Here is a 27,549-nt window from a genome sequence, read left to right as displayed (position 1 = left end):
CATGAATACGTTCAGACAAGAGGATAACTACAAAGGACGAATATCCTGCCTGCAACTCTTTGACGTCCCCTTAAATGAACACCAGATTGCTACTGTGAGAGAAGCATGTCAAGGTAGGTTGTGTTTTTTCTTCGAAACAAAAAAAAACACAACAACATAGATGTTTTTACCCTTTTTGAACCACTTAACCCTTTTTGATTGATGTTTCTACTTTACGAATTGCGAATGGGAAAAAGAACGTTCAACCGGTTAGGCCGTGGAAAATATCTAAATGCCTTAGCTGACCTTCAATCCGAATCGCCATACAATTTTACCTGTACCTTACCAGGTTTCCAAGATATAACGTGCTATGCATCATGTCCTTGCCAAAATATGGAGTGGAAATACGTGCCATTTTCACTTAAATCATGTCACGTGTGGAATAAAGTACGCGACCTTTAGTGTACCTCAGCACGGGTGGCTATTTTCTGTGTACGCTCGACTACCATGTTTCGGAAGAGTTGACTTAACAATTCTGCGTCCTCTTCTCCAGATAACGTTATACATCAATGGCTGGCGCAGGATCCGTCATGGGTTGTTGACTCCGCCGGCACACCCTGGGTTGGGTACGGAGTGACACATGACGCTGCGAAAGTCTTGGATGGGGACACTGGAACCCACTGGAACCCTCAAGGTGTTGATCAGAACAACGGTGAAGTCTGGTACATCGTACTGGACTTCACAGAGCCCCAAATTCTGACCGCCATCGCAATCAACAACTACGGAGACACCGGCCATGACGTTGCAGCCTTCACGTTGCAAAAGTCGCAGGTTAGGAGTCCGTACGACTGGGAGGATGTCAAGTCTGTCGATCCTGTTCAGGGAGGGACGGACCAGCGCCAGGAGTTCGGCGGGTTCCAGGGAACAGCGCGGTACTGGAAGTTCGTGATCACACGGACCCACTCGGGCTATCAGCCATTTCTCAAAGAACTGAACCTCTGCGGAATCTCATCAGGTAAGGGAACAAGCACCTTAATCATTCATCAATGTACTTGACTATGTTTTAAGACTCTCGCTAGACATATATGAAAGCAAAGGTATAGAAATATAGCCTTGCAGTAGTCGAAGACACCCTGCCCAGTATCTCACTGATCTGGATTTTGTAGTGAACCTTGGTTTAGTTGCTGAATTGATTTTTAACAAAATGTAGAAACCAATCTCTGGAAGAATCTGCATCCTCAGTGAGGCTTTATTGTTACAGTACTAGTAATGAATAAAAAAAATTGCTAACCATTCTTCGTCCTATTCTCCAGTTGGTGTTGTACATCAATGGCTGGCACGGGATCCGTCATGGGTTGTGTACTCCAGCGGCACACCGTGGGTCAGTTCCGGAGTGACATATGATGCTGAAAAAGTCTTGGATGGAGACCCTATGACCTACTGGAAACCCCGTCTTGATGCCGACTGGTACAACAACGGCACAGTCTGGTACATCGTACTGGACTTCTCAGCGTCTCAAAGTCTGACCGCCATCGCAATCAACAACTACGGAGACACCGGCCATGACGTTGCAGCCTTCACGTTGCAAAAGTCGCAGGTTGGAAGTCCGTACAACTGTGAAGATGTCGTGTCAGTTATAAATGTGCAGAACGGAACGGACCAGCGCCAGGAGTTCGGCGGGTTCCAGGGAACAGCGCGGTACTGGAGGTTCATGATCACCCGGACCCACTGGGGCTATCGGCCATGGCTCACAGAACTGAACCTATACGGATTAGGTAAGGGAAAGTCCCTCTTGTTATATAACCTATGCAAATGTGTATACGAGGAAGGTACCAAATGAATAGTTATGTGTGATGCATTGAAGTGTGAAACGTTGGTACGAGGTAGAACGTTACGTAGTTTACAACCCACTTGCCGTGAATCTAGCAAAAAGGGTACGTAGACGATATGTGCACATTTGACACGGAAATTATGCCATACGCTGCCGGTCTTCTCGCTGCGTTAGCGTGCTTTGTGGCTAAAAACTCAATACAATACATTCCACAACTTCAGTTTTGATAAACGAATGATAAAGTTAATGTTAAAAATTCATTTTTTTTATCCCAATTTTTGACACGGAGATAATACCTTTATAACAGTGGTCTCGCGCGTTACCGTATCATGGACTATGATTAGCAAACAAATCTGAACAGAATTGCTCAGTTGGTACAGGTACAGTTGTCAACATTTTGACCATATGCCAACCATAGCCTTATACTTCCTCCTCCACCAGGACCGTGCCCCTATGGATGGTACCCGGCTGGTTACGTCTGCTACAGAGCGTTTGACGAGCTCGCTAGCTGGCAAACAGCTAACACTAGGTGCAAGCGAGAAGGCGGCCGGTTAGCAACCGCCAAGGATGCCGACACGCACAACTTCCTGGTGGCGCTGAAGAATTCGGTCGACCCCGACGAGGGATTCTGGATAGGCCTGAGCGACCTAGGTATCATTGAGCATATATTTGACATATATCTGATAAGTAAACGAAGAGTGCTGAGTATCATATTTTCTTTGCTTGAAAATTTAGCCAAATTAGAATTATGTGAATATATTTCCTAGATAAAGAGAAAGAGAAAAATAAGTTAAAGAGAAGATGCTACTCGTTTTTTTTGACGACGCCCCAGGGACGAATCTTTCTTTATTAACCTTTTTGCATCTCTAGACGCGGATGAGACGTGGGTGTGGGCAGATGGAACGTCTATCGGACAGTTTACCGCGTGGGGCGGAAACCAGCCAAACTACCACGGGGGCGACCAATTCTGCGCCTCCTACGTATACTGGCGTCACAACTATATGCGCGATCGTTGGAATGATGTCAACTGTATACGTCAGAAGAAGTTTATTTGTGAGCGAGGTCAGTTAGTTAGTTTGAACCTTTGTTTATTCATGAGAAGCTCAAATCGGCGCGGCATACGGCTACTTAGTTGATTTATTAATTTGTGCCTTCATTCTTAAGTGTTAGGGTTCTTTCTGGAAGTGCGTAAAGTCTGATAATTTGACATTTTGATAATTCAACCTTTTTTTTCATCTGGTTAAACATTTGCCGTCTCACTCGTTTTCAGTGAACGGAGGACCGGAGAATTTGACATGCCGTTCTGAAGGGAAAAACGCGTTTTCACTGCATTGGTTTCATACTTTCGCGCATCTTTCGGGATACCATATTTGGTATCAGGACGTGTTGGAGGAGGTTAAGCCACCGGAGCTGGTGACGTCATTAACATCGGGAAACAGGAACGTCGACGTCACCATTGACGGTTTAAAGAGCAGTACTGGATACAACGTCACGGTTCGCGCGGTCGTGGGCACAACCGTGAGTCTTGATGACGTCACCACAATCCAGTGCACAACTGGTGAGCGTTTGTCATTTGTTTCTACCCGTTTAGAACCACTCATTTTGGATATAGAATAGGATACTTCATTGATAATCAAGGCATTAGATCATGTACCACTGTATTTCACATTACAGGGGTGAAATTTACCAACAAAGAAAGGCATACCTATATTGCAACACAGGCTCCTAAGAGCCACAACCATGTCAAGCCTCGTTTTGGCGCATGACCCCGAGCTTACCCTGGAAAATCCAAAATGGCCGCCGTAACTGGAAACGGGTCTATTTTATACACCTCTAAAGACCAATTCATAATAAGTGTGAATAAACGAACAAACTGCTTCAGCAGTAAAACCATGCGGAGTACTTGTCCTCTGGTGCTCTGTTCGTGCATATTTTGAAAGTTCTTCTTAGTGCTCCTTATCAAATCTTGCTCGTCGTTAATGTTGACTGATTATTTCGTGTTTCAGAAATGGACACCCCACAGTTCATCGCCTGTTCAACAGCAACTTATTCGTCTCTCGCTATCAGTTGGACCAGGCCGGAAGCGCCTCTTCTCGGATACACCGCAAATCTCACCCTTGCTGGCGACGTACCCTCCCACAACAGAACAGTGACTACTACAACCGCTGGCCCCCAGAGCGAAATGCTTGTTTTCTACGATGTCGCAGCTGATCAAGAGTACAGAGCAACACTCGTGGTTAATGGCTTGTACAGGGACAGTTCGCCAGTTGAGGTCATCTGTTCGACGCGTAAGTTTGAATATCCGTTGTTTATCTTATCCATGATTTATATTGAAAAGATGAAAAATATTGTTTTCTTTCGAAGCATCATTTTTTGCATCAGAGCAGCTTTGGCAACAATACAGTGCAACAGTCAGATATTCATATTGATAATTGTTTCCAAAATTTCATGTTCAAAGAGATGGGTCAAAAGCGTATTAAACAACGCGCAAATGAAGATTGAGCATTAAATGATCGCTTTCTTTTGTTCGGATGTAATCGGAATTTTAGGAACAACACTTTTGGAAAACATGTGAGGAGCATATTTTGCATTAGATGGCAAATGCTGACTTTCGGGGTTTTGTCAGCAAAATGTTTTTTTCACGTTTTCATCTTATATGTCGTTTTCTTTGGGGGGGGGGCAGGTTCTTTTGCATATTTTGTCTGTAACATTTTCTCATTCTGACATTCTGTTTTCTCTAGTGACGCCTCCACCTGAAGACTTTCAGGTGACAAACGTCACCGAAACGACCGTTCGGGTTTCCTGGAAGAAGCAGAGGCCCAACTCCCTCGCCATTGGCCACAGGATGTGGATAAGGCGGAGTGATACTACCGAAAGCTTGGTGACACGGCACGTACCGACCAGACTAACCGATGTAACATTTGACGACCTAAGTCCAGCCGTGGAATATGTGATATCGGCCACAACCATCAACAGGCACAACGAAGGACTGGAAGTGACTGTTACTGCTGTAACAAGTAAGGAAATATAATTCCACCTCCAAGCAGGATTTCGCATGTGAACTAAAAAAATATAAATGAAAAGGATTATATTCTGATAGTACACTACAACTATCAAATGTAATGGTTTAAGGGTCATTGGATGACATATAAACTATGGTTTTAGTTTTTCATATAAACTATGGTTTTAGTTTTTTTAAATCTATTTGATATTATTTTTCAAGTTGTTTCTTTCTATGTTAAAGGATACATTTTTTTCAATTTCAGGAACTGACCCTCCTGTAGCATTAGGTGTGGACGACTGGACAACCGACACTATTTCCATCTCGTGGGCACCATCAAAAGCTGCGCTAACCACCTACAACATAACCTACACCGGCAATGGAAGGCGTTCTTCCTTAGCGAAGTCGGGAGACGTGGACAGTTGTGAGTTGACAGGTCTGATTCCTGGTACTGGGTACGACATCGATGTGGTGGCCGTGAGTCGGTTGGGGAGGAGTGTCGCTGTCAGTATAACAGCTGTTACAGGTGAGCAGTTGTTGAAGATCTTTCATGAAAATAGATTTTACTAGAAGAAGTCAAGGTTGGTATACATCGCAGAGATTGCAGCGTCAATGTAAGCCATGAGTTGATTTCTAGACACACAGACTCGTTCACACACACACACACACAAACACACACACACACACACAAACATACACACACACACACACACACACAAACACACACACAAACACACACACATACATACATACATACATACATACACACACACACTCACACACACCTACATACATACATGAATACATACATACATACATACACTCTACCCTGACATATCTATTTAGTACACACAATTTCAGCACAACATTTACGTTCACGTACTGACAATCTACGTTGTTGCCCAATATTTCATAGCATTTCAGTTATCATTGAGGTCGGTCTTCTCATAACCATGATAACCTTGTACACTTATGTTTTTAGACACAGGCCCACCTTCGAGTCTACGAGTTTCCAAGGCCTCAGCAACGTGGATGTTCCTGGAATGGAAGCCAGCTGTATCAAATGTTACTTCTTACGAGTTAGACATCTCAGATGAATTCGACAGCGCAATAACATTGCTGAGGTAAAGGACAATAATTCTATGTCATCAAACAACAATCGGTGCGATGTATAGAAATGTTATGTTGAAAATCGATTTTGACCTTTTTTATCTCGATAAGGTAGATATAGATCCCTTCGTCGTCTTGGATGCAGTAGGTTAACATAATTAGTAATTTGTTTCAACAGAATCGAGGGCAACAAAACATCCTACAACGTCACAAATCTCATCCCGGAAACTGCCTACGTCATCAGGATGGCGGCCTTCAGTAAGAATGGGCGTAGTGTGGACATCACTTATTCTCATAGAACAGGTATTTGTTTATGTTCTTGTTACATGGACACATAGAAAATGAAAATGAATAATCTATTGATGAGCATATTCAATTGATTTATTAGTAAGCTTTCTTTACAATACATCAACTAATCTTCTTTTTTTTGCACCACAGTTTTATTACATGTACGCCTTTGACAGAATATCTTGTGTCCCAAAAGGGCCGATATCGTCAATCGAGGTCAGTACTGATGGGCATCCATACACAACGACCTTTTCTACAACAGCACGAGCTGACGCGACAACTTCTATGTCGACATGGTCAACATCGACCGCAGCACAGAATATCAATGGTAAACACGTAACGTAGAAACTTCATGATGATTTTCTTTTCAATAGCTTATTGAGAAGTTTTCTGTCTAAGTGGTAACTTTGTAAATGTAAAATTATGGTCGGGAAAAGTTGCCCAATGTCTACCATTTCTTTCTTTCTTTCTTTCTTTCCGCCAATTTCAGAACACTTAACTAACAATGGATTTTTTAAAGACTAACTTGAAACTTGCAGGTATTCTTCGCATATTATCAAATATACAATGCTTTAGTTCTATAAACTGTGTTTGTGTGCGTCCCACAATGTGTATTTTACCACCACTTCGACTGTAGGTATTGCAGTGAGCACTACAAGTACAGTGAAGACAACAATTGAGCCTGATGCCTTGGATGAATCAGATGATGATGCAGCAACAGACTTAAGGACTACGACAAGCTCCGGTAAGATCATTCCACAGTGTCATCAAACTAGCTATTAGACATGTACACAGACATAATACTTCTGAGATAGATTCTCTTCGGCATATATATACAAAGTATAAAATAAGAATGTTACATGTTTTGTAAGTTATGGTATTTTTGGATATTCTGACAGAAATTGCATGTTTTAAAATGTTTTACTCAGAGTCTGTAGTTTCGTAATTATATGGTTATTGATCCTTTATGTGTCGTATCTGCTTCAACGTAACGTTGTATCAAAGACTTGTTTAATGATCGTTCACAGATACATCAACTGGAAAGTCAACAGAGCCCGCACTGATCTCAACAACATCCTCGTCAGGTGAAATTAGTCCCTTTTTTGGGGATCGCTTTTTGTGTGCTTACAACATAATTTACAAATTAGTTTAATTAATGTATGTATGATGCGATACATTCAAGGTTTGAATTTAATAATATAACATCATAATCTCAGGTTCAGACCAGGATATTCCCACCACATCTCCGGCACGAACGACGGAAAGTCCAGGACAGAAGGTAAATAGTATTTACGCCGTCTTCTTTAAAGTCAATGGGAACTACATGTCTAACACTTTCACATTTTCGTTCAACGTGAGTTCAATTTTCAGTGCAAACATACCTCGGACATCTATGTATTTGGTCACTTGGCACATTCTCTTATAGCTCTAACCCCTGCTTCTCCTAATGGGTCAGTGAAGTCATGCTTGTCTTGAGCATTGATATTTCTGACCTAGGGTGAAGAGATGCTGCTTCAGTGAAGAATTAGTTCAGTGCTTCGATGAGTGGCCCCCTACGGCCTTGCACTGAGCGAGTTCGTTAAAAAAAACATATTCTGATACATACATTGTTCCTTGTAAAATGTTGCAGCTTCAGGAGTTGGTAGAAGGAATAGACATTTCTGATGTGTCACAGCCAGAGGACATCATTGCAGTGACGTCAAACATCAATGAGATCATCAACGCTGACGGGGATGACAAGTCTCCATTGCCGCCTTCAGTTCTGGTGGGTTGAATACTATTGATGTATGTATGTGTGTGTGTGTGTGTGTGTGTGTGTGTGTGTGTGTGTGTGTGTGTGTGTGTGTGTGTGTGTGTGTGTGTGTGTGTATGTGTTGATGGATGCATGTGTATGTATGTGACAACTATGTAGGTGTGTGTGTGAGTGTGTGCAAGTGTGTATATGTATGTATGTGTGTGTGTGTATGTATGCGTCTGTGTTTGTATGTGTGTGTGTGTGCATGTGTGGGCCTTGGGATGACGAGGGCAATGGTCGATTTGGGTTTCCAAGTGGCTTCCCGTGATCATTGCATATAGCAGTATCTTATACATGAGCTGTTTGCAAATATGAAGATACTGAATCATGCACTATGGAAAGAAGGACACTTTGATATAACGTTACAGTTGCATCAAGAGTTGGATTTAATTTGTGTCAATTCTGCTCCCAGAAATATGCTGCAGACATCGTGTTGGATCTTGCTAATGCCATGAAGGGGTCACAGGGCGCATCGGTAGAGAACATGGCGACCATAGCTGATGGTGAGAAACATAATGGTTACAATCATAATTGTATGTTTAAAAAAAAACCTTTATTGTACATGTTCCCGCTCAGCAGACTGACTACATATCAGTTGCAGCAAATTCTTTTGTACTATATACAAACAGACACCTCTGTACAAATTGTTTTGATATCTCTTAAATGGAAGTGATTAAACTTAAAATGAATATGTAGATATTTAGCAATAAGGTATAGTGTCATTCATAATGAGTGAAACGGTCTGATTCTTAACATCAATACGTCTTTTTCGCGACCTAGCCTTGGTACAGACAGCTTCAACAGTTGTCGACATGTTACCGGAACCGGAAACACCGATCGGAAGTACTTCCGACACCCTGTTCGGAAGTGACGTGGACATTGACAACGTAGATCTTTCACCCAAGCAGCAGGTGAAGATGTTAAAGGAGAAGCAGAAGGAAAAAGAAGACGCGGTGAGGATTCAAACTAAATGCGATGTTACAAAATCAAAATGAATTCTAAATTTTACCCAGTTGCTTATTAGTAACTCTTACCCTGCGTATCTTATTTATTCTTTTTACTTATTACTTTTTAGTCTTATTCTTTTTACCTGGATGCCTAACCTTCATCAACGTATCAAGATTAATTCTAATACCATAATTTCACACAAACATCATTTTTATGCATGAAGTCTTGCCTAAAATAATTTTTTCTGTACGTTTTCAAGATTAATGCTGATTACTCATAATACTCACAGAATATCATTTCTATGTATACATGTATGATTTGGAAGTCTTATCTAAAAAAAATCTGACGTCTTTGTGTATTTCTTCTGTGTAACTTAGCAACGGGAAACAGCGCAGTCTATAGTGGCATCTTTGGACCATGTTGGTGACACACTGCTGGCGTTGCAGCCTCCGAATGTGAAGTACCGGACAAGCTTTAAAACAGCAAGCGTTGCCGTCGCTGTGGTGAGATCTCCTGCAAGCGAAGACATCCAGCTTGACTCGGATCAGATCGTGGCAATTATCCCGGGCAGACCAAAAGAAACTCAAACCAACGATATGCTGGATGTCCAGGTAAGCCTAGGCCTCAAATTAACCAAGTCGTTGTAAACTCTGCAATCTTGCTACCGTGCATGTGTTATAAAATCGTACAAGCCAATGTGATTGACAAGCTACAGCGTTTGACTTCACGCAATCTTCAAGTCACTTTGTGTCCTTGACAATGTATGATTTTAAGCTTATTAGACGACACTATTGTTGTATAGATTTGCAGATAGTAGTCTGTCGGAGTTTGGCGGAGATGGGCACCGCCCCAGTACACCGGAAGGTGTTGGAAGGAATCTAACTTGTAACAAAGTGTTGCATCTTTTAATCGCAGATGTCAGTTTTCCACAAGAACCCGTACTCGTGGGCTGAATCGACAGGAGGACAAAACATATCATCCCCCGTCGCGTTCTTGACCGTCAAATCAAATGAACCCAAAAACCTCTTCGAGAAACAACGGCTAAATCTGAACATTCCATTTGTGTCCTCGCCACCAAGAGAACGTGAACCAACTGGCACACCACCGCTAGATGGCGTAACAGAACAGCCGAATGACGTGGAAGGTGACGTCAGAGTGTCCAACGGGAAAAACATGACGTACCACGCCTTTGCCGTGCCTGAGGACAACGTCGTTCCCGTTGTCTGTATGAACTGGCGTGACGTAGACGCGATCTTTTACGTGTACTCCGCGTATGGATATCTTCCGACAGCTGAAAAGTATGCCGAAAAAAGAGTGGTCAAAGAAGACGGGTATGAGGCTTGGCTTAGGGGTGCCAACTTTTCGATCTCCTTTATTCCAAACACGACTGACCATGGTGGGCGTTTGTACGTTGGAGTACAGAAATTAGGTAGGTTTCCAATTTATAATAACTTTATTAATTGCACTACAATTTTACAAAGTATGGCATCTCCTGGCATGGTACATAACTACAGTTCCATAAGGCTAATCTAACTAATACAATAGTGCGTAGTATTGAATGAACATGGGCTTTTACAATCATTGGAGAAATTGCTAACGTCTAGACATTCGTTAATATATTTCCTATATGTGTACCATGCAGGGGTTGTCACATGTCATATGTTATGTCATATCCATATGTTCTATGTTAACTTAATTGACTAACCTGTGGTAACATTGACAATTTGATACATTTGTCATTTTTAGTTGTTGCGAGGTCTACCCACGGTCGTTCCCAGCAGCCATTCGTGCAGTTTCCGGACAAGAAAGACTACACGCTGTCGATATCAGCGGTGGGTTGCTCTTCGTGGAAGGACAGCAAAAAGCAATGGGGGCTTGGTGATTGCGACGTAAGTCGACGTACTCAAAAACAACATATCTTTGACATGCTACAGTTTTACTGTGTTCCCATACATCACAACAGAGTTTTTGACACTCTTTATTCATTGTGTATCCTTCTGGCTGTAAAGCCGGTATAACCACCTTTCGGCGTAACACACCAGCTTTACAAGGACGAGGCACGGAAGCAGCTGGTTCTATTGCACTTAACGACCTGTCACACCTAGCCTTTGCAAATCTTGTTTTAAAGCTTTTTGGCAAGGAGTCCCCCTCTACGATAGTTCTAGGTAAACGTAATTTTGTAACACATACAGTAACTGCCATGTTAATAGATCTGGTACTTGAAGGTATTGCTATCTATTTATTGGATAGACAATTGTTACCCTTGTTATACTTTGTACTCTTTGTACCATTGTAATTAGTAAACGGGAAAGAATTTGCAAATAAAAGTTTATATATTCATCGTTCTTGCTCCTTGAACCCAAACCAGGTTAAAGTAAACTTGAACGATGCTATCGTCAGCTGTGACTGCACCATGACCGAGTCTAGCATCGCGGTGGGGACCATGACCCTCCCTGTTCCTAACTCCATCGACTTCCTCAACGCCTTCAGCAACTTCCGCTATCTGAGCGACAACGCCGCGGTGTTCTCCACGGTGATGGGCGAGTACGTGCTGTACATATTCATCCTGGCCGTGTTGGACTTAAAGCGTATACGGGTGAGTTGCAAATGCACCTGTTTCTCAGTGAATTTGCTGTAACGTTATGTTTAACACGTGACCAAGGTATAGGGTTAGTAAGGGTCGTATCACATTTTATTGTTTGGTGCAACTGTCAATAAGTAAAATGTCATGTTTGTATCTCCACTTTGTCATACGATGTGCAATGAATTTCTCAAAATATGTTTATTGATAGTTTAAGCGAATCAATGACATTTCTTCACTTAAGCTTCCTAGATTAGTAGTACCAGTAATCTGCTATAGTGATATGTTTAGCATTTTGAAAATTGAGATTGTATGGATCAGTGCCAAGAGCAAAGTGGTGTCAGTCAAACGTATTTTGATGACGTAAAGACCGTTTAGACGAAAACGAGCAGTTTTCCACGAACAATATCTCAGTGGAACGCCCTACCTGGCCCAGCCGTGTTGTCTCATATAGTTGATACTTTCCGGGCCTCCCTCTCTACTTTACCCCTGATGGGGTTATCTGGGGGTTTAACAATGCAAGTATCGTAACTGCGGTGTTCCTATGTCTTCAGGCGACCTTGCGCCGTACCCCAATGGCTCTCTACGATCGCATCATGGGCCGGACAAGGGTTAAGCACTTACGTCCTAAAGTAGCCATCAACCAAAGAAAGACGCTGTCCAAAGTGAGTCTGATCCCACCAGACAGGATGCCTGCACCTCACGTCTATCAACTCACGGTCACCACCGGGTCCATGTTCGGGGCAGGCACCACCTCACGGGTCGCCTTCCAACTCTTCGGGTCAAAGGGCACGACTACGGTCAGGATGCTCAACCCAGGCGGAGAGGTACGTATAAATGCCCTTTTTTCACTTCCTTTTTTGACCACTGTGCCGATGCTATTGACCGATTATACAACGACTTATGCCTTTTTCAGCAGTAGATATTCTATAATCCATATATATCAAAGAATTATATGTTCTGGTATGGCACAAATAAGTGTGCTATTCCGAGTCAGAGTCATGGTGTTTCTATGTTTGTCTGGTAAACCTTTTACTTATACTATGCGTTGTACAAATGCAGCTAAGCATAGGTTCTTAAGAAGATAGAACTAGAACTTAAGATACAAAATAAGAAATAGAATCAGAACGCCGAGGTGAAAGAGTTATAATATAACATATACTGGTTATCAGGAATACACTTCTGTCATACTTGGTAAAAGACAAACAAAAACAGAACCAGAAACAGATTGTTGCCATGAAGGTAATGAATAGATTTTTGTCATTTACCATTGGTAATTCCAGGCTTTGGTGCGAGGAAGTACTTTGCATTTTATCATGCCTGTGCGAGAGTCACTTGGAGAAGTGATGACGTTGCACATCTGGCATGATAACTCTGGGGAAGGCGACACGTCATCGTGGTTCCTCGGGAGTTTTGTCGTCAGAGATGTAGAAAAGGATGTGGTGTAAGATTTCAAAGACATAACCCAACTCCTCAACTGTTTGCCAATTTGAATTTGGGTGTTTTTCTGGCGATCTTCAAGGCTGTGTGTCTAAGCTTCTCTCTTAGCATGGTTTGAGAGATATGCCATTTACTTGGCAAAAATTTTATTTTCAAATTGCATTTTAACGTGCTCTGTCTTTTCAGTGAGGCAAACATAATCAACATCTCCTTGTTCCTAAAGAGGTTGGAATGATTAGCATGACTGCTTCATCGATTGTCTATATTCCTGCCATGAAAAGCAATGCGGCATGTCTCAGAAAAGGACGCTCAAAGAGATTGTAGACAATACATTGACAAAACACGTGTGATTTCAGGTCTTAATTCACCTGTAATGACTGGTTGTCGGAGGACAAAGGTGACGGGGAGGTACAGAAGGTGGTGCCCGCCGGTACGGAGGAGGAGCTGTCTTCCTTCGCAAACGTCTTCAGCGAAGCGACTCGAGACGTGTTCTACGATAAACAGCTGTGGGCATCAGCCCTCGTGGCAGCGCCTGGCCAGTATCATTTTTTTTACATTTACATGTTTGACGACATTGTTGTAACTGCATTGTTTTTGCCGGCAACCATAGGTGCGGCCATGCTGGAATTTGAAGTCACGCCACCTTGTTTCCGTTTCCGGTAGTTATCAACGAATTGTTTGCTTTTGGTGAAGATGTTTAGATTTCACAGAATTCTCAATCCAAACAGTATCTGCTAATGTGGTCCTGTAAACCTTATCTACTATACAGCTTATATAATACTTATATATAACTTATATGATACTTATATACGGTATCATCTGGTTCGAAACAGGTTCAAGCTTCACCAAGGCCCAGCGGCTGTCCTGCTGTTTTGCACTACTGAACACCATGATGCTGGCCAGCGCCATGTGGTACAAGGCAGAAACCACAACTGCCGGTACAAGAGTGTTCAACCTAGGGTTTGTTCGTTTCACAATAGAGGTACAGATCATTATGGAGTTTTCCCCATGTTCTTAAGTCCCAAACACTGGCACCTTGTCATCTTAATGTCAATGAGATACTTCCTAAATGTGTTACCTCCTAAATGTTTTACCAGTACTTCCTGAATGTGTTACCTCCTAATGTAAATGCGTTACTCCTAAATGTAAATAAGACACCTCCTAAATGACTTACCTCCTAAATGTAAATGCATTACCTCCTAAATTTCTTACCTCCTAAATGTAAATGCATTACCTCCTAAATGTCTTACCTCCTAAATGTAAATGCGTATCTCCTAAAGGTCTTACCTCCTAAATGTAAATGCGTCATTACGTCCTAAATATCTTTACTCCTAAATGTAAATGAATTACCTCCTAAATGTCTTACCTCCTAAATGTAAATGTCTTACCTCCTAAATGTAAATGCGTACCTCCTAAATGTCTTACCTCCTAAATGTGAATACATTACCTCCTAAATGTCTTACCTCCTAAATGTAAAGGCGTCATTACGTCCTAGATATCTTAACTCCTAAATGTAAATGCGTCATAACGTCCCAAATGTCTTACATCCTTATGATATAAATGCGCTACCTTCACAGGAGCTGTACATCAGCCTGATGTCTATCCTGACTGTAGTTCCCGTCAATCTGATGATTGTACAACTATTCCGCGTGGAGGCGCCCCTGACTGTGGACACTCCGGAGATGGTAATCCGCACCTCCAAACAAGGTATGCAAATGACTCAATAGCGTCTTCACGTCACAGTAATACATGTAGTATGAACTGGGAAGAAGAAGGAAGCAAGTTTAGCTGTTTTCAACATTAAAAATGTTTGCACATTATTATATACAAGGATATAAGTGTATTCAATACGAGATTGATTGAAGACCATCTGTAGTATACGTGTATTTTAAGATTGAGAGCAACAATAAAAATGTAATTGGTATTGGTAAACATATGAATATCTGTGACACGTACTATGTACGTTAAGTCCCTGTCACGCATTCAGAACCTTCCCACAACCTTAATCCCAACCACTATCCAACCAAGCTATTTCTTGAACTCCAGGACGCCTGCGGAAATCCCTGTTCTGCTGGGCCCGGTACGTGGCGTGGGTGACCGTGTTCCTGGTGTCCACCATCTCTGCGTTCTTCGTCATCCTGTACAGTATGGACTGGGGGAAGGAGAAGAGTGACGCCTGGATGAAGGCCTTCGTCCTGTCCTTCATGGGATCCAGCTGTGTGGTAGAGACCCTTCAGGTAACGTATCACACCCTTCTTGTTATGATTGATATCATAGGAGCAATATATGTGGGATACTGTAAACCTCTGCTATTATTTCTCCTAAAGTACAAAATTTAGCTTAACACTCTAATTTCATTTTCCTATTATTTTTTAGGTTTAAAAACCCAAGGGAAATTATCTATGCTACATACAATACTTAGAAGCTAAGAAAGGATGTCAATGAACATTATTGACAAATGCCCACTACACTATAACTGCGGAGAAATTATCACTGTAAAACCCTACTAGGGTTGTAAATGTCTCTCGTACTTAAGATACAAAGACAAATAATTTATTGTTACGCCTTAGAATATGTTGATTACATGGTACCATTTTAGTTACATATATGTATCTATGGAAGGACATGTTATGACAATAAGATGATGTTTTTACACTATCTCCGCAGATCTTCGTGCTGGCTGTGGTCCTGGCTGCCATCTTTAGCCTCCCGTTCCTCGCCAAGCCGACAGCTATCCGTAAAGACGACCTGCAGCTGAACCTGTGGAACACAACAGGTTGGAACTCAAATAGTTCGACAATTATTACTTAAAGAAAATTGTGTTTGATTATGATAGATTTCTTACATGTATCTAGATCTCTCGAATATTGCAGAACGAATATGTAATCTTGTTGTTAACCAAATCGATGAGGTGTTATGTTGATTATCTTGTGCTTGATAGCTCGATTGTCAATGAGTTGGTATACATATCAATGTACAGGGTAACTAAAGCCAAATCTTCATTTATCTACATTTGTTAAAAAACATGTTCTGTTCTGTCGTCGTGATCAACTCAATGGGCACCCAACCTATCAAAGATTTAGCAACCTAAAGCGAATGTATATATTAAAGCTACTGATATCTATCTTGGATGCTTAAATACCTCAATATTTCTTTAAAATGTCTGCAACAATGATATTTCTTCGATCACACCTGACTTCATTTTTTGTTCTTTTTATAGCGCCGAGGAAACTCCGCCGACCTGCTAAAGCAAATCACAAGTCGGCTAAGAAGAAAAAGGAGCTGGGTAAGAAGTCGGCCTCGACAATGATGGAGCTTCTTCTGTTGCTCATCTTCGTGGCCCTCCTCTTCTACATTGCACAGATGGACAAAGACACACATGCCTTCCGCGAGAGGCAGACACTGTCCAGCAACATTCTGAACGATTACGATACGGTGAGCTGCTAAACAAAGGATATGTTTACCTATTAGACTAATTGTTGTGAAGAATTCTCGTCTTTGTTATCATTTTTACATGTAGAGCAAACTACACACAGACACTCGGACAGACCCATACACACACAAACAAACAAACACACACACAAACAAACAAAACCATACAAAGAGAACTGCTGTATCACTTGTGTCATGACTTTATAACAGGAAGTATCTATCTTACGTACAGATCAGGACGCCTGACCAGTTTTACTCCTGGCTTGAGGATGTCCTGCTGCCGACCCTGTACCCATCCGCCTGGTACAACGGGCGGAAAATGAAGTACTTAGACCGACTGTTCGCGCAGAACACCGCCTCCTTCCGCATCGGTCCTCCACGTCTGACACAAATCAGACAACGTCCAGGTGCATCTTCTCAAGTTTTGTACTTTAACTTACTGTTTTAGGGCTTACGTTATGTGTAAGTTTATAAGACAACATAGATGAAAGATATGCATCTAGGAAATGAAATGCACAATACAAAGGGTACTCAAGCAACTGGATATATTCTTTAATCAGTAAGACGTTTAAGATGTCATCCACTATTATGTTCAAGGCGATAATAAGTGCAGTTCAACTTAAGAGTGCCTTGTGTGTATATAAATGTAAAGAGTAACAACTAAGCTCCTTTACCCAACAGGAACAACATTGAACTGACATGTTAATTGATTATACCGTAGAAGGATATGGAAGATTTAACGGTAGTATAGCCATAGCTTTTGTCCACATATCTAATGTTAGCATGACAGTTCATCTGTGTTAGGATGTCCATGAGATCCCTACACCATGGAATAAAATCTGGTACCCTTACAGTATTATGATTTCAAACCATTCGATGTGTAAACTTTTTGTGTTGGAATAACCTTTTAATTCTATATACTACAATCTGTTTTGCTATGCAGGTGCCATGACGAAGGACAAAGATGCTGGCCGCGGCTGGGACGTTCTACCAGGGAACATGTCTTGTACCAGCTGGCGTTTCGCCATTCCAGCCCTCTCAGATCACCCAAACTACACAAAATCTAACTGCAAGAACATTCACTCTCTCAACCTCCCTCTAGACTATAAAACCGCTATGTCGTTCATTAATGCTCTGAGTGATTCAGAATATTTGGAAAAATACACAAAGTCCGTTACAATCGACATCAACTTCTATAACCCCAGTTTGAAGCTGTTCAGCGTTGTAAAGATGGTCATAGACCTTTCCGGAATTGGTAGCCTCATGCCAAAAGCGACGACCACGTCTTTTCGGTTGTTTCAATACGAAAGCCATAATGATTATGTTAGTTTGTTCCTGCATATTGTTTTCACACTTTTCTACCTAGTCCTACTCTTTAAGGAGGTTAAGACAGTGGTGAAGGAGGGGTGGGGGTATTGTGCTTCGCCTTGGAATGCTCTTGGATGGGTCAGCCTCGTCGGTACGGCCACAGTCATCTCTGTCTTCGTCAAGCGGTACGCCGTGGCTACTGATACACTCGCCATGGTGGCCAGGAGCAACGGTATGTTCCACGTTTACCAAATATTACTTTCGTTTCAAAGACAGGAGGGTATTCGACTTGCAGACGTTTATTTAAGATAGTTAAACCTTTCTTAATAGTAAGCACCTCGCACTTCAGACACATGCAGCTAGCGCTCGGTTGATTAAAAACATTCATGTAGTTGGGGGTAAACTTGTTTAACCTTGACGTAGAATACCTATGCCACAAAACCTGGAGTTTAAGACTTGTGGAGTGGTTTGCTCACTTGTTTTGTTTGCTCAAATTGTAAGACGATACTTTAATTAGGATATTTCAATGCGAATTTATGTCTGTTGCATCTCATTTTATCCATAATTACCTTCGCCAAGAAGGTTCTTTTTCGGGGCTGTGTGTCTGTTTGTTTTCTGTTTGTTTGTTTGTGAACAGCATAAGTAAAGAGGTTGTGAATGGACCTTTTAATATTTGGTATATTGGTTGATGTTGGCAAAGCGAAGAAATTATTAAACCCCCTAGTGACTTTTATGGTACTGCAGCAGAACTCCCGGTTTTGATATCTTTTGATATTCCATGTGCATTTGACAGGAGAGCTGGGTTTTGAAGACTTTGTGGACCTGACGGCTGCCGCATGGTGGGATGCCTGCTTCAAGCACGTCCTGGGTCTCGTCGTTTTTATCAACACCATCTCCTTACTTCGCGTCGTCCGCTTTAGTCAGACCATCGGCAAACTCCTGGCCCTTCCAGGACTCATGAAGGAGGAGCTCCTGTCGTTCTTGGTCGTTGCTGCGGTTGCCTTCATGGCCTTCATCAGCTCAGGTACGTACAAAGGAATAGACTAGTTTGAAATACCGGTGAATACTAATAATGGTTGTATTGGCATTACTGTTTTTTCTAACATTGAGTGTTTCAGAGCGACTTCCAGCAGTCAGTGATATGAATACTGCTGCTTGAATTCAGCGTTACGGTAGCTGTTCATTCATTGGGCTATTGATGTTAACATGTATAGCAGTGATCTCGAGTGGTTGCACTGGTATCGGTAAAAGATTTTGGACAAAATTAAATGTGTGTTTAATACTGACACCTCTATGGTTTTAGGGTACCTCGTCTTTGGGGCCCACATGGAGTCCTACTCGGACCTGTACCACACGACCTTCGCGCTCTTTGAGATGGTGCTGGGCAGGTACGTTTTCCTTATAACTGTAAAAATGATCTGAGTACCACCATAAAGCAATGATGCGTAAAAAGGTGCGAAATCATTATTCAAGTCACATTTTATTCTGTTAAGCCCGTTAATATCTATTTGTGTATTTCTGTGTGTTTCAACCTCGTGTACAGTGTGTCTGCTTGTCTGTTTGTTTGTTTGTTTGTTTGTTTGCTTGTGTACGTAGTTATTTAGATACAGTTGATCGACAGGAAAATGGTGTCGCTAAATAGTGACAGGGATTGAAGGTCAACGTGCAAAGGCACGTTGAAGACAGTGAAAGGAAGATAGGTCAACGGTCCCAGAAAGGTTGCAGAAAAGATCACGGAAATCTTTTTTTTTTCATTGGATTTCCTGCTATATTCATGCCTGTTGCCTTATTTTCCAGGTTTTTCGCCAATGAGATGCTGGACTCCAACCCTCTCACCGGGCCCATCTTCTTCACCACCTTCATGATCTGCATCTTCATCCTCCTGATGAACTTCCTCATGACCATCATCTGTGACGCCATTTCCGCCGACGTTGACGTCACCCACGACCGTGACCTTGCCGATCACATGTGGAGGAGCTTCAAGGCCATGTTGGGTTTCCACAGGGCGACAAACAAGGAGGACAAAACTGGTAAGATATGATAATCTCAAGCAAGCTAGTGATAGTATTGGACTGCGAAGAAATACTCAGTCATTGAAGCATGACATCTGTGCCTGAAATTTTTTTTTCAGAACATCATCATCATTATCAATCTTCCGAATTTACTTCTGTGAGGTACAATCAATAAAGTTTTTCCAGTACGATAATCATGCGTTAATCTTTTTTTTTTCAGAAGATGTATCGAAGATGGAGGATCTGCAGACCAACCTACGCATTCTTCAGGAGGGACTGGATGAAAGCCTGGCCATTTGTGACTCCGTCCTTCCGCGAAGCAGGCAGGGCAACCAGGGCCTTCTCAACGTCAAGGCACCAACGTTCCAAACACGTGCCTATCAGAAGCACTCTTGCCCAGTCGTTGATACTGAGTGTAAGGTGACAATAAATATCGAACCAGCTTCAGAATCAGATTGAGACTTCTGATCATGTCATTTTACCCAACTTCGATTGTAAATATGAAAGATGTTGCAATGTCTATCATTAGAAACTTTTGAGCACATCAGATTTTTATGCCTATAATTTCAATAAATTGTACCTAAAAAGTGTAATTTTGTTCTCACATAATAAATCATTAAATCAGTGTTGGATTATGCTATAAAATGTTGTGATATGGATGTAAGCAGTTTTATGAGTAATCATTCCAGCTCCAGAAACGAATTTAAATTTTGTCGTTTCACCCACCTTCAATCATCTATCTATCTATCGGCCATCGGCCGGGACTAAATAAGTACATACATCACTCCATATTGCCCTGTTCATATGCAATCTCAGTGTCTCTGACTAAACTATCGGTTAAGGTCAAACTTCTGCAGTGCACTTGGCCTCTTGGTTTCCATAGAAGGATGTGCGAAACTATTTGCTGTTTGGCTCGAAAGCAGTGTCCAGCAAATGTTACACGACGGTGGGTGAGCTTTTGAGACAACCGCGGAAGACTTCCATAAATTGTTTTGAGAGTAGCGTGTTGTGTCCAAGAAATGTTCTGTGCCCTGCGTAGTAGCTTTGTGTAGGTCCCATCCAGTCTGTTTTGGAGCTGACAGGTAAGCGTCCAAGTTTCTGCACCGTAGAGTAGTATCGGTTCCACAAAGGTAAGAAAAACTTGTACCTTCAGTTTGTTAGGAATGTTAGATTTCCATATTTTGTCCAACTTGTTGCTTGCTTCCCATGCTAGGGCTTTTCTAATTTCGAGGTCTTTCTTTGAGCACATAATAAAATTGTTACTTACTTATAAAAAAGTCTTTAAGATAGTTTTAAACTGTGCTATGAAATGTTATGAATGTAGACGGTTTTGTAAATAATCATACTGAATAGGTCATTTAATCTACTGTTTGTGTATGACATGTTATGGTATTAGTTATAATGTTAAACGTTATGTGAATAAATGTAAATTGTTTGACATTCATTTTTGTTTATACATGTAATGATAGTGGCAAATTTAGCCCCTAAATTTGGATACCGTTGTATGTATAAAGCAACATGCTTATACTTCGTTGCTCCAACCGTATACTGTGTTTGAAGATACACTCAAGGCGTTCAGATGTATTGTGGGGGAAGTTACATTTAATTGTACATTGTGTGTGTTTTTATGAATATACATAATGTGTTAAGGAGAAGTTTAAGATTATACTGCTGTACATGTACTTCAGTAAATGGTGCGTATCAGGAAAGACTATCTGGCTGTAATTTGTAAAGGTACATGATGGGGTCAATAAATTATCAAAACAGTAAAAAAAGGTGTGTTTATTTTACAAACAAAACTCTGACATCTGCCTACTACTAGTATATATTTGCACACGATGTATGTCTTATAATTATATGTAAAATAATGATAATATGAAACTTTTAGTGTTAAGTTGAGTGGTGAGTAGAATGAAATGTGAAGTGGAATTCATCAGTATACGTAAATGGAATTGCCAAAAGATAAAACCTCGAATGATTTTGACCCCGATAAAATAGCTCCCCCGGCGCCCAAGGTTATATTGCACTGTTACCTAATCCACACACCTTAAAGCATTTTTAAAGGAAAATTGGAGACATTGACAAACAAACAGACAGAAAAAGAACGTTATGACTGTTCAACGTGTTCTTTTTCACCAAACAGGATTGAAATTTGGACGTGGTACCCATTCATAGTGTGGCAATTTACAGAAATTGTTACACGCGATCACTGCTATTGCTAAAATGCAAAGGAAACATTTTATGTGATCTATGACATAAAATCCAACTGTTTGTGAAATGTCATTCTTGAGGTTTAGGTGCATGGTCGGAATTTTGGAAAACAAAGTCAAAGAAGCCTAATAAAATTCAACCCCTTTGCGAGCCTTTCAACATTTTCCCATTCCCGAAAAGACCAAAATTTGGCAATTTGACGGTCGTTTTAACACTTTTCAGGTCGCGGCCGGGAGCGGTACTGCAGCTTAGGCTCGGATAGGGTTTATAGTCCCGACATGTAAAATGTAAAAATATTCAAGACAATAGCCTCAAGGTCAGTAAAACCCTTCCAGAACAGGTCCAGACGTCTTCATGCACATTTAGAATGACCTACAAGCCTGTTATAAACACGAGTTGACGTGAAAAAGACGTGTTTTTAGGGCTGCGCGAGAAACCCATGTAGCACCGTGCCCACCCGTAGAAGCGTCACCTATATTCACGTTCACATCATTACCTTCGCCAAGAAGGTTCATGTTTTCGGCGCCGTTTGTCTGTTTGTATGTGTGTCTGTGGACAGCATAACACGAGAAGCTGTGGATAGATACTTATGATATTTGATGGGCCTCATAGCGGCTTTCTTAGGTAATGCAGTGAAACTGCCGGTTTTGGCATCTCGTGTTGTGGTCGTGATTTTTTAAGTGGTAGAGCTCTTGGGACAGACAGTAAGTGGTGTAGGTTTGAGTCTCCTATTGGCTTGTTTGAAACTGCAGGGGCCGATTTTGTTTCAGACTTTGAAAGAGAATAACTCAATAAGGGGTTGGCAGGTCCGGTCATACCTTTGACTGGCTTTTGTAACAGCATGCATTTCAAACTATACAAAAATAAAACACACCACTCATGTTATTAACATGAAAATAACAGTATTCAATTCAGCTTTTTTGTTACAACAAAGTAAATGTTAAAGGTTACATGTAACGTTACATTCTTTTTAACCACTGCCCAACTAAACAAAACTCTGAATTATGATGCAAAGCAGCATGGCAATGATACTAATACTAATACTAGTACTAGATACAAATATATAGCATACAAATGCATTTAATACAATAGACATATAGATATACTAAGTACATAGATATACATAGATATACAAATACAATAGATATATAGATACAATAGATATAGATACAATGAAGGTAGATTGGGTTGCAATATTAATATTACATAACAACGAAAGTGAACTAATAATTACAATATTAACTACAGAGACTCTGCGGAATTGTAGACTACCTCGTTATGGTCATGCTGGTCATATGTGTTGGTCAGTGTGCGCTGTAGATCAGTAGCCAGGGCAGGGGAGTTGTAGCAAGGTACCTTGCGGGTGCCCCGAGCGGCTGTGGAATTCTGCTGGTAGGCAGAGAACTGGGTGGCGCCCGGGGTGGGGAGAATTACTGGGTGCTGGTAGCAGTTTCGGACGGACTTACCACCGTTGGGGTTATCACGACCACTTTGACCATAGGCAGCCACGACGGCCCCTTTCCTGGTTGGTTTCCGACGGGGGCGTTCAATGCTGTACGGGCGGGAGGGCACGGGGTGTGTGTGCGCCCGGGCGCGGACTGAGTACGCTGCGCACAGTTTCGCCTGTCCGTACGGGACGATTTCTGATTGGGAAGAATCAGCCCTGCTCAAATCAGGGTGGTCCGCGAAACCGGCCTCAGCGTAGGGCCTAATGACTGAGTCTGAATCCGTCAAGCTGTCGTGATCCGCGAAACCACCCTCAGCGTAAGGCATGATGACTGATTCTGAACCATTCAAACTGTCGTGATCCTCGAAACCACCCTCAGCGTATGGACTTATGACTGATTCATTGTCGTGTATACCTCTTGCCTGGGGCGTATCTCGTGAACTCTGACCGTACATAACATTACTTTGTAGCAAGCCTGCCGCGTTTATCAATGCAAGAGAAATATTCGGTCGGTTGTTGTCATTGCCTCTGTTGCAGCTAAGATTTCTAATTCTCTTATGGTAGCAAAACAAAGCAACACAACATACTATAATCAATAGACCAACGACTATACATACTACAATCACAGGGATATTTAGATCTGTAACATCAACTGCATCCATAGCCACATTTAATTTCTGTGTAACAGAAAATGGTGGCACTGCAGTTGTTGCCCAAACTGTAGTATTCACTGATTCTTGGACCAGTGATATATTCGATGTTGTGTTTTCTGATCTGCCCATTTGGTTGTCGGTTCTATTAAGACTTATTCCAGATGCGGTCGTGACTAGTGCACTTGTTACCGTAGTGGAAATGCTGCCGTTTCTTACAGTCTCTCCTTGGAAACATTTTGTTCTGTCTGCTTGTCTTACTCCGGACACGTTGAGAAAGTACACCTGCTTTTCAATAAAAGAGAAGCACGGCACTATTGAAACAGAATGATATCTGCCTGCATTTTGAGAGTTACTAGCCTGCTCTTTTACAGTATTCGCCACTAGGCCAAAGCCATTGGGGCCATCTCTTTTAACACTTAGTTCTACACCAAAGAGTCGTAAACTCGATTCGCCTTTCAAACCCAAAGTTACGCCACCATGTTCTTTCCATGCCTTCGAACAAGTACTTGAAAAAGACTCGTGTTTCTTTGCTTTATGTAGTAGGACGACGAAAGGAGGTTGGTATGTCACATGACCAAGTTGAACATCTCCGGATGAAGATCTTTCACATGGGTTAAGAGATCGGTCTGTGTCAATGGTAAATACGTCTTCTGTTGCGTCGTAGCTAACATAAAAAACCTTGCCCGAGACCTTGAAGCGTAACCACTGTACATTTAGCGCACATTTTTCCAACACAACGCTCCATGTCATATTGTGCACAATACTTGAACCAACGAGACGGTTTCCACTAAGTAAGACTGTGTCGAGTTTTGATGGAACTAGAAATGATTCTCTATGTAGACACATCAAGTTGTTGAACTTAAGGTCTAGAATCTCCAGTGCTTTCAAGGACTCAAACGCGTCAGACGGAATTGTTTGGATATCGTTTCCACTTAGAAACAATGTACGAAGTGTACTGAGCCCAATAAACCAATATCTATGTAGTTCTTGTAATATATTGCTGTGTAGATATAACGAATTAAGGTTGTGCAGATTTTCAAAACACCCTGGGTCTAAACTGGAAATTTTGTTGTTAGAAATTGAAAGCATGCTGAGATAGTATGTAATATTAGCCTGCGTTTGTGATGAACCAATATACCAATTTCTTGGAATATGCGTTAGCATGTTGTAGTCTAAAGACAGATATTGTAACCTCCAAAAGCATTGGAACGTGCCAATGTCTAGTTCTGTTATCCAAGCGTCGCGAAGGAAAAGAATTGTAAGTGAAGAAGGGTTAATCATCGCTAGTTTTGGTGACGATAATATTCCGTATCGGATACCTCTTACAGCAAGCTCTTTCGTGTCTGAAAAACATGTGCCTGTTGGGCTCTTGGCTATTTCAGCAGAATGATTCCGAGCGTTGTAACATGCAATGCACAGTGCCCTGTCGTCAGGGTTGCGGCTAGCATAACTGCGACCTTCCTCGTTTGGGTTATGCATGCAAAACCCCCACATTCTTCTTTTACATGAAGGAAAGCAGGTCTGATCTGCTGAAAGATTAGATGAAAATGTAAAGGCTAGGGAGATAAAAATAACATATCTGAACTGAAAAATCGACTTCATTGTAGAGATAAGTTTGATTTGTTTTTGCCAAGAAAAAAAATTGTTGGTAGTAGCAAGCTGCTGTCCCGGGTTTTACGTCTACTAAAGTTCGCACTCGTAAACTTGACAGAAAAATTGGGTTTTTGAAAGTTTCACAATGCAGTTGAGTTCTTGTACATACTTGCAATATGCTTATGCCGTGGAAGACTAAAATATCTAGAAGCATCGATTTTCATATACTCTCATTTAGTCTTGCAGTGTATAAGGTAAAGCTTCTGCAAATCCTTGAACAACCATAAGAGACGTCAAATCCAGCTGCTGATCAACACTGATAACGGTCAATACCGGTTTTGTCTTCGCTTTGTGGCCGAAGCTAAGTGGCAGTGTTGAACAACGCGTTAACGATTGAATTTCTTTCTGTCAATAAAAGAAGTACCTGAAATAGATTATTTCTCTGCCGCTTTCTTCTGTTCTCTGTTGTTGACCGCTTTGTTGAGCTGTCCGAAGAAGAATTGGAGTCGAGTTTAAGTTGTTGACTTTAAGGGCCGAGAAAAGGGACTCTTTTCTATCTGCCACTGAAAGAAGTACCTGACATTTGCCGCTTTCTCCGTGGGCGTATGTCGTATGTCAAACTGCTTGGCTGGGCGGCTCACGGAGTTGGGTTCGACTTTATGTTTATCTGGTTCGGCAGGTCTGGTCCAGTCCACGAATAACACAAGATGACTGACCAACAGAACCTCTGTTTGTCCGTTGCTCGCCGACCAACAGAATCTGCAGTAGTGTTTGTCCGTTGTTGGATACTGCGCTAACTGATAAAATCGTCTAACTTGAACGAAGGGTATAGGTACGACAATCTTGGACTACAAGAGCTACTCCGATATTCTCTATTTATACAAAAGCCCAGACTAATATTGATATGAATAATTAGATGATGTCTACATTTAATACGTACGTGACGATCATTTCAATATGCTGACATTTTGTAATTGTACTTCGTGATTAAATTCCGAAAGAAGGAAAATGCCTCGATTGCCCTTAGGCTTAGTGTGTGTAATAAATCTATAGTATATATTCAAGACCTTATGAGTTGCGTATTGACATTTTTTGGCTTTGACAAAGTTTGCGGGAAAGAAATTTGTTTTTGACTTCGACCCAGCGTTGTGAAGCCTGGTTATTGAATTTTTTTTTTTTGGCCGCAAACTTTACCTAAGACAAAACATTGTCAATACTCGTGCGGACATATGATGTACACACAAGTGTGAATTCCCCCTTTGACCTACATTTCACTAGAGCGATGGCGCTGCGCCCTCGTTGCAACCTAGATTGGATTTGTGTAACTTCATGAGTGGAATATCATGTAGCATAAAAGTGAAAGTATGTCTGAAAATGCAACAAAACACACAAAGTGTAAAAGCTAAAGTAGGTTTATGGCAATTATGCGTCTCCTTATCCACAAAACATGGGTTATTCTCGCTTGTCCGCTTACGAATATTTGTTGACATAAGTGATAAAACATACCCTACGGCGTACGTCTCTAACCTATGAATATAATATTATGGTTAGGTTATACGTAAATGAGGCTAGACGCTATACCGGCTTCAAACAACTTTGTAACTCTACCAATGCCAAAACCTAGACTAATATCGACATGGATTCCGCGTGGCATGCTTGCGAACATGTTGTGACCCACTTGTCTTGTTCTGTGATTGAAACAACAGAGATACTGCCAGTGCCCTAAGGGTATGTCGGACATGATGGGTTCTTTGCATTCGTGATTACGGCTTGTGACGTTAAGCCGTGTAAGCTTCAGGCGTATAAGGCTCAGGCGGCGTCTAACCGCTGTACGTAAGAGAACCCAACACACATATCAAGAAGTATAGTAGTGACCAGGTGTGGTTGGCTTTGATAGAGACCTGATATCTTCACTACATA

At 41.6% G+C, this 27,549-nt stretch overlaps 2 protein-coding genes across 2 annotated transcripts; both read left to right on the top strand.

Moving 5' to 3' along the window:
- The first annotated feature begins 8,225 nt into the window (after nt 1-8,225).
- On the top strand, nt 8,226-12,981 carry LOC136425129 (polycystin-1-like protein 2). The gene is made up of 9 exons (XM_066413927.1): nt 8,226-8,234; nt 8,417-8,507; nt 8,785-8,957; nt 9,330-9,563; nt 9,868-10,381; nt 10,699-10,841; nt 11,321-11,548; nt 12,088-12,360; nt 12,817-12,981. Exons 1-9 carry the CDS (start codon nt 8,226-8,228, stop codon nt 12,979-12,981), a joined length of 1,830 nt encoding a protein of 609 aa, XP_066270024.1.
- Nucleotides 12,982-16,197: 3,216 nt separating this feature from the next.
- On the top strand, nt 16,198-21,458 carry LOC136424918 (polycystin-2-like protein 2). Its single transcript, XM_066413570.1, has 7 exons — nt 16,198-16,408; nt 16,638-16,812; nt 17,349-17,945; nt 18,507-18,737; nt 19,017-19,101; nt 19,511-19,743; nt 19,946-21,458. Exons 1-7 carry the CDS (start codon nt 16,280-16,282, stop codon nt 20,182-20,184), a joined length of 1,689 nt encoding a protein of 562 aa, XP_066269667.1. The 5' UTR covers nt 16,198-16,279; the 3' UTR covers nt 20,185-21,458.
- Nucleotides 21,459-27,549: the final 6,091 nt, after the last annotated feature.

The sequence above is a fragment of the Branchiostoma lanceolatum genome, chromosome 19, assembly GCF_035083965.1.
Source record: "Branchiostoma lanceolatum isolate klBraLanc5 chromosome 19, klBraLanc5.hap2, whole genome shotgun sequence".
Lineage (NCBI taxonomy): Eukaryota > Metazoa > Chordata > Leptocardii > Amphioxiformes > Branchiostomatidae > Branchiostoma > Branchiostoma lanceolatum.
Note: the sequence above shows the minus strand (reverse complement) of the source record. Positions and strands in the feature narration are given on the sequence as shown.

Bases quoted from the DNA above. Each gene is read 5' to 3' on its own strand.
- LOC136425129 (XM_066413927.1), top strand. The intron at 9,564-9,867 runs GTAAGCCTAGGC...TTTTAATCGCAG, and splicing joins ACGATATGCTGGATGTCCAG to ATGTCAGTTTTCCACAAGAA. The intron at 11,549-12,087 runs GTGAGTTGCAAA...CTATGTCTTCAG, and splicing joins TGGACTTAAAGCGTATACGG to GCGACCTTGCGCCGTACCCC.
- LOC136424918 (XM_066413570.1), top strand. From the start codon at position 16,280: ATGATGGAGCTTCTTCTGTTGCTCATCTTCGTGGCCCTCCTCTTCTAC. The intron at 16,813-17,348 runs GTGCATCTTCTC...TTTGCTATGCAG, and splicing joins ACAAATCAGACAACGTCCAG to GTGCCATGACGAAGGACAAA. The intron at 19,102-19,510 runs GTACGTTTTCCT...CTTATTTTCCAG, and splicing joins TTTGAGATGGTGCTGGGCAG to GTTTTTCGCCAATGAGATGC.